General features: G+C 29.1%; 1 protein-coding gene across 1 annotated transcript; it reads left to right on the top strand.

Moving 5' to 3' along the window:
* The first annotated feature begins 427 nt into the window (after positions 1–427).
* LOC115879320 (ribosomal oxygenase 1) lies at positions 428–3,797 on the top strand. Its single transcript, XM_030896090.1, has 7 exons — positions 428–1,173; positions 1,236–1,488; positions 1,605–1,732; positions 1,788–1,920; positions 1,973–2,233; positions 2,337–2,539; positions 3,493–3,797. The coding sequence occupies exons 1-7, from the start codon at positions 516–518 to the stop codon at positions 3,666–3,668; spliced, it is 1,812 nt and encodes a 603-aa protein (XP_030751950.1). The 5' UTR covers positions 428–515; the 3' UTR covers positions 3,669–3,797.
* The last annotated feature ends 3,962 nt before the right edge of the window (positions 3,798–7,759 follow it).

The raw sequence follows: 7,759 nt of genomic DNA, 5'->3' as shown, positions 1-7,759 counted from the left end.
ACGCCACCCCACGCCACGTCATCCTATGCTATCAGGCTATCACACATATGATGGGCGATTCGTCTGTCCCAGATCTCATGTGTACACTCTTTCCCACGTCGCAACACGTGGGATAGCGTGACGTGGCGTGGCATGTGGCCTAATGGGATTTCGGCTTTACTTTTTTATGCGTCTCTGATTCTGTATTGTTTACGATACCATTATAGGAATCAGTTTTTTATGCTATTAATGTAATTTTTACATGATTTCTACCCGTCTCTTTATTAAATATCGATGTTTCACTATAAGGTATCGATATACCTAGACATCACTATCGACATCATATACGCTTTATAAGAATATGATCCACTCTACACTATAATTTCTAACCATAGAATAAGTGGAATCAGCAACTTTCCTAACCATAGATAAAAAATAAACTAATTAAATTGTTTCTAACCCTACTTATTGCATGGGCCGGTGAAAATTTTTTTAATATATTTTTGTATTTCTGTTATTCTGGTTCTTAACGAATTATGGATTCTTCTGTATCGGCGTTCTCAATATATAGTGCTCAGAACATAAAGCGAAAGCCTAATTTAAATATCAAAGATAAACATGCACCATCAAAGAAGTCGAAAGTTACAAAAAATATTGCCCCTGAATTCACTAAAGAAAAAAATAGAAATGGTGTTCAAAAAGTTAAAACACGTAAGCGTAAAAGGAAAACATCTAAAGCAGGTATTTCAAAAATACAGAATGTAAATGGAGCACTTCACTCTGATGATGAAATTCCTATTCTAATACCTATAATTGATAAACAACTCCACCAAAAAACTACAGTGAAATTAGATAAGCCAAGACAAAAGAACAGTTCTATTGAAATTAGTTCTGAGAAGGAGTTACAATTAAAAAAACGTAGGATAAATATTTCTACAACTGTGTTTAATCCTGTAATACAAGGTATAGGAATATTTAAGTGGATAATAGATCCTATTACACCCAAGGAATTTTTTGAGAAGTATTGGGAAAAAGATGTCTTGTATATTAGTAGGTCAGACACAGCTTATTTTGAAAACATCTTTAGTACTTACAAATTAGATAGTATTTTAAGGGAATACCCTTTACATTTTACAAGAAATATAGATGTTGTTGTTTACGAGAATGGAAAAAAAGAAGTATTTAATCCTGAAGGCAAGTTGCATAAAATTTAGTATTGATTATTTTATAGTGTTGTTCAATGGTTATGATTTTAGGTAGAGCAGTGCCATCACAACTGTGGGATTATTATTCAAATGGATGTAGTATCAGGGTTTTGAATCCCCAATCATATGATCAAAATATTCATTCTATAATTTCAAGTCTTCAAGAATATTTTGGAACTATGGTTGGTACCAATCTTTATCTAACACCTCCAGGAAGTCAGGGATTTGCACCTCATTATGATGATATTGAAGCATTTATAATTCAGTTAGAGGGGAAGAAGCATTGGAAGTTGTATAAACCAAAGTAAGTAATCACTTTTATATAATAGGTATTTTAAGTACAGAATAAAAAAAAATTGTGTGATCTGTGTTTTCTGTCATTTGTATGACTAGTTTACTCATAATCTTATTAATCTCTAGGCATGAGGATGTACTCGCAAGAAATTCAAGTATGAATTTTAAAGCAGAAGAGTTAGGACCACCTTTTATGAAAGTTACTCTAAATGCTGGAGATGTATTGTACTTTCCAAGAGGCACAATTCATGAAGGTACATATAAAATCTAATATGTATTTAGAGGTTTATTAGTTTAATTTTATTTAAGGACATACAACTCCTGATGCTCATTCACTACATATCACTGTATCAGTTTACCAACATACAGCTTATGCAGATTTACTAGAACAAATATTACCAAATGCCATAAAAAATGCTGCAGCAAAAGATGTAGAGTTTAGGTAAAATATGGCTGAGATAATAAGAATTTTAATTGCAGTATGTATATTTTAGGAAAGGGTTACCACTTAATTATTTAAAACATTTAGGAATAGTAAATCAAAATGACCCTTCGACTAAGAGGGAGTTTATGGTAAATAAAGTAAAATCTTTGATAGAATCGCTAGTGAATTATATAGACGTGGATGTAGGAGCAGATAATTTAGGAAGAAAATTTATGCATGATGCTATGCCTCCTTTGTACTCCAATGAAGAAGCTGAGAGATCTTCTAAATTTGACGGAGATTTTCTAAGGAATGGGAAGGTATTTAATAGGTAATTTTTTTTCAGTTTAACATCTTAATTAGTCAGTATCTTAAACTTAATTTATATAATAAATCTCTGAATCTCTCTGATTCACTTATTTTTGTATTGATAGAATCGAAATTGATCTGGATACAAAAATTCGTCTTTTACGGTACTATGCAATTAGACTTGTTAAAGATGGCGATACATACAAACTGTTTTATTGCACGGACAATGCCAAAATTTACCATGGAGAAGAAGAGCAGTGGCTTGAAATTGACAGTTCTCTGATTCCTGGAGTTGCGACGTTACAGAAAAAATATCCTGAATTTATTGGTAAGTGAATTTATGGCGCCTTTTATTTTTTTTTTGGACAATAAACATATGAAAATAATATGAAAAACTTAAATTTTAAACAAATTTTACAATATTTTTTTTACAATATTGTTATCATATATACAGGGTTAGTAGAGGGAGATGGGGGTTTCTAAATCAATGGTGGTGGAGGAGGAACAAACGGATGTGACTTAAAGCAGGTAAGAACATGTAAAATAAGCTAATAAACAAAAATAAACCAGTTTAGACAGAAAACAACTTCTAAAATGCTTAAATTAACCGGATTGTTTTTTTTTCTTGTTTAAATTTGTTTAAACAAGAAACAACCGCTTTAAAACTGAAATAAACCTGTTTATTCTTGTTTATTAGCTTATTTTACATGTTCTTACCTGTTTTACGTACTTTCCGGTTCAAAAATAGATTTTTCAAGCACTTAATGGTACCACGCAAGTACCATATTTTTTATTAAATATTATAATGTCTTGAACATTTTTTTTCTAGACAATATTAGGTTGAGGGTTATTTGTTTTTTTATTCTCTTTTTAAGAGAGTTTGGTTCATTTTGTTCATTTTTATTAAATAGATGAAAGAAAGAGTTTTAATTTCTTATAGTAAAAAAGTTTTAAACACGTTTAAACAATTATAATAACCTTGCATAAAATATATGTAAATTATATTATATATAAAAATAACTTATATTTTTTTACTATACTGTGCTACTACTAAGTGCGAAAAAAATCAGGTTACCGCTTCTTGAAAATAAGAGGGGGCCTTTCATATAAAATTTATGGATGTGGCGCTTCCCTACTATTTGGTTATATAGGTGACTCAAAATCATAAGAAAGTTGTTGTATATTGGCCATGCCTTTTTCAATAAATGCATAATAATGTTTTCCCATTTGTTGTGTATTTTTGCTACCAAATTGTTATTATATAACTTACTTCCATAACAGCTGTTCAAGATATACCTGTTGAAGATATTACTGCCAAACTTCAGTTTGTGTCTGACCTATGGGAAAGAGGCTTGATAGTTACTGAAGCTCCTTTACCGAGCGCGTCTTCTGATGTTGAGAGCGATGACAGCAGTGTTGATAACAGTAGCGAATTAGTAGAGTCGGCCAGTGATTAAAGGGACTGTATTTTTATTAACTATATGTTTTGATTATATTCATTTTGTTTTAAAATATATATGGTTATATTATTGTAATCTGTCTCATTTATCAGTTCAGAATCAATAAATACCTATGCATTAAGTTTATTTAGATCTTTTTTACATACTTGTGAGTGTCGTGATATTCAAAGTTGATCCTTAATGTAATTGACCAGTGGGGATAGTAACTGACGAGTAGATTTAGTTTTTACTTTCACTGATATTTTATGGGAAGTGTTTTTGAGTTTTGAGGATACTAAGGGCTGGCAAAGGTTCGTTTTGGGTCGAGATTTCCGTATGTAAGAAGAGTACAATGCGTTTATAATTTACTGAACAAAGAGAGAACGTTGAAAACCTTGCCAAACGTATGAAATAAACCGAGAAACTATGCACATTGCCAAGAGACGTGGAAGGGGTTATTGCAGATTCGTCACGGTCGACCGGTCGACCCAATCATTACTTAAAATTCTAGGAAAGAGTGTACATGCGTGCAGCTTCACGATTTGACTACATCTCGTGATACGTTATTTGTTTGTTTATTAACAAGTCTTTGTAATTTTCTCTATAGCTTGTAAATTTTTAAATGCAAGTTAGGAACACTTGTATTTTTGGTAAAAATAAGCGCAATTGAGTTGGTGTTCGATAGTGGTCGCGCTATTTGAACTCTGAATTCAAAAATGGATATCTCTAAATCCATTAGAAATAATTGATTGTAGTTTTTTTTCAAAAACTTTCTTAATATTTCTGCTATATTTTCTTTGCAGACAGTATTTGAAAATCTTTATAAATAAAAAAGTTACGCGATTTCTGAACATTATTTACGTAGGAAGTAGAGATTGGTACGCTTCGGCTAGGAGCTTGAGACGACCCGTGAGTGTACGGTCTTAGAGTTGCCAGCATGGTATATCATCAGCCTATAAACTATTTATTTTAATTTTAATTTCTTAAAATTCCTCTTTAATGCAATATATTGGATAATTATTTGCTCTATTTTACAGGAATTTTTAATTACTTACTCTTTAGTAATTACGTTAAGGAAAGATAATAAATCTATTCATACATATGTGTATATTTTTATTATTTTCCAATTATGATAAAATCTTTCCCTTTTTTTTGTCTTATCGACAAAGAAATGTGAATCATGGACTAAATGATTATGACAATATTAAATAAAAAGAAGATTGTTTTAAAGGAATAAAATAAAATTACTTTTTTTCTGGTTGTTTCAATACTTTTATTACACCAACAATTATATTGTAATAATATTTATAACAAAAATTATTTCTAATTATAAAATTTAAATAAAGCTAATGGATTCCTAAAACATAAACTGTGGAAGCATTTTATAAGTTCAGGGTTGTCGCTCCAAAAAGAAGTGGCGATCTACCAATGCCGTGGCCTTTTTGGGGCAACAATCCTTTAGTTTCTGCTAATTAATTATGATTAAAAGAAATCAACCCAAAAGCAAAAGTACCACTACGGAAACTATTTACATATTTTAAAACGATACCTATATAAGATGTGGCGGGAAAAAAATAGTTGTACCTCTTGTTTTTTTAATCGATGCTACACAACAAAGATTTATCAAGGCAGGATTTTTCTTTTAACAATTTTTTGAAAATTAAATAAGTAAAATGTAGCATATATTTGTCGACGGAAATAACCAATAGACACAAAATGTATGTTTTGTTTGTACAATTATTTTTTTAAAGATTTTTTCCAGATTTTCTTACACTAAATACATTTTACAATATAAGTACATCTGCGGATATTCTGAGTATTGAGGTAATATTTTTCATTTTTAAAACTTCGAGCAGAACAGAAATAGAACCACACATATTTTTTTTATTATATACTATATTTCATTCTCTCGAAGCTTTTTTCATAGCTTTGTAGTTTAAAGTATGTGTTGTACTGATATCAAGGCAACTTGTTTCATACAGATTGGTACACACTAGAATTCTCGAGTAAAAAAACACAAAATATAATGTTAATTATTGATTGATTGTTTAAAAAATATTTGAATCAATTCAAATTAAGTGTGCTCTAGGACTTTTCAATAGCTGTTTTTGCGAGTGGATCATAGATGGGGATCATTTCTTCAAAAAGATATGGCTGCTCTATGCTGTATTACTTTTTATTGACCGGTATTATGTGAGATCAAAATGGTATAGAATCCTCATCAAGTATATTGTAAAGTCTTGGTATGATATTTTTTTTCTTGTATTCTGAAATGTTGCCTAGATGAATTTTTGAATAATGATTTCTAATACAAAATATAAACGATACAAAATTCTAGTGTTCGTACTGGATCTTTTAAAGTAAAGAAAACAAGCTTTTAAAAATAATGGACATAATTTTACGGCAGTGAAGTATTATTTGCTGAAACATCGAAAACCATTTTAACTCCCTATACATTTTTCTAGTTACATTTTCTGAGTCTAAAAATTGATAGCGTCTATATGAAAATAAATTAGGTTTATATATTATCCCTGAGTTATTATTTAGACTCAGAATTTTCTCTAAATATACTCTTTTATATAGAAAATTTCCTACAGTTATGTTCATTACTCATGATATGATTTTTTGTACGAATGGGAGAGATTATCGAAATACAAAAGTTAAAATGGTTTTTCCATGTTTACTTTTAACATACATCTAACGTCTATTTTTCACGCCAAATTCTTGTAACAAAATCTATATAGGCTTTATTACTAGTTGACATAAACATTGTAGTCCAAAGATTATTTTTAAAAGATAATTATTTATATAAAGGTATATGTGTACATAAGAAATATTTATGTAAAATATCTTAATTTTTGCTACCCCATAGATTTTTAATAGATTTCTTTAGGTACGAATTTTAATACTGTTATAGTAATTCCTTGATATACTTACTTTTTTTCTCGTATAGTATGCTTGGCATGAATATAGATATGCTTGATTTTTTTCTTCTAGTAATAACGAATAACGCTTAATTGTACAAACTTACAACTAACAACTAATTTATAATAATGAAAATAGTTTTATACATCAAAACAGATAAACGACAACCTATACAATATTTCTGTCAGTTTCGTACACATCCGTTATTTGCATATTTCTTCACCTATTTTACTTTAAGTTTTATGAATTGCATTACATTTAAAAATTACGGTGAAGCTGTTACATTTAACATATACACAATGAAGTCATTTAACGGTTGTAAACAAAATTGGTACAGTAGTCCATTCTTACAACTAAATAAAAAAAAATGCAAAGATTAGCACTTTTAAAAATACTAAAAAAACGAAATTACCCTAAAAATATTAAATTTTGAAAAAAATTCAATGGCACGTTTGTTTAAAGAATATTTTTGATTGCTAAAAACTCTATCTTTCAATTTATTATTCAAAAAACGTCTTTGGTAGGGCCATATCACAAAAAAATAAATAATTTTTTTAACCTAGTCAGACGATAAAAATTTCTCCCAAATATAGATATTAATAAATTCACAGCACTAAAGATACAGTCATCAATGTATGCTCAACGGTTTCTATTCCAAAAATAACCGTGCCTATTATTTCAGATCAAAAGAGATGTATTTTGAAATTTAATCATTTTTCATAATACAGTACTTATATAGTTCGTATTTTATATCACCTACATCCTTTCGATGTGATATGTATCATTCCACAAATTCTTTTAAAAATATTGATAATAATCGACCGTTTGGAACAAACTTTAAAAAATGATTTCTGTAAATCAAATAAATTAAATAGCAAATATTAAAAGTATTTATATAGATTAACTCCAAAAATATCATTATAATTACCCTTTTACTTGTTTCTTAAATATTTGATCAGTAAGTACTGTATTTGAAAAAAATATTAAATTTTCAATTTGATTTAACTCCTCTATGTGCTCCTGAGCGTGTATTAACCTAAATTTACAAAAATAATCACAGAAAATTTCGTAAAAATATCAAAAAACGATCAATATAAAGCATAATAAATACGACGATAAAAAATAACCACAAATAAATCACAACGTTCGAGTGTTCGCCTTTTTAGTGATGTAATTTTATAACC

Source organism: Sitophilus oryzae, unplaced genomic scaffold (assembly GCF_002938485.1).
Source record: "Sitophilus oryzae breed Bouriz unplaced genomic scaffold, Soryzae_2.0 scaffold_1576_pilon_pilon, whole genome shotgun sequence".
Taxonomy (NCBI): domain Eukaryota; kingdom Metazoa; phylum Arthropoda; class Insecta; order Coleoptera; family Curculionidae; genus Sitophilus; species Sitophilus oryzae.
This window is presented reverse-complemented; position numbering and strand designations above follow the sequence as displayed.

What these genes read in the sequence shown, in the direction of transcription:
- LOC115879320 (XM_030896090.1), top strand. Translation starts at nt 516, where the DNA reads ATGGATTCTTCTGTATCGGCGTTCTCAATATATAGTGCTCAGAACATA. An exon ending in AGAAGTATTTAATCCTGAAG is followed by an intron (nt 1,174 to 1,235) that starts GCAAGTTGCATA and finishes TTATGATTTTAG; the next exon opens with GTAGAGCAGTGCCATCACAA. An exon ending in AAGAGGCACAATTCATGAAG is followed by an intron (nt 1,733 to 1,787) that starts GTACATATAAAA and finishes ATTTTATTTAAG; the next exon opens with GACATACAACTCCTGATGCT.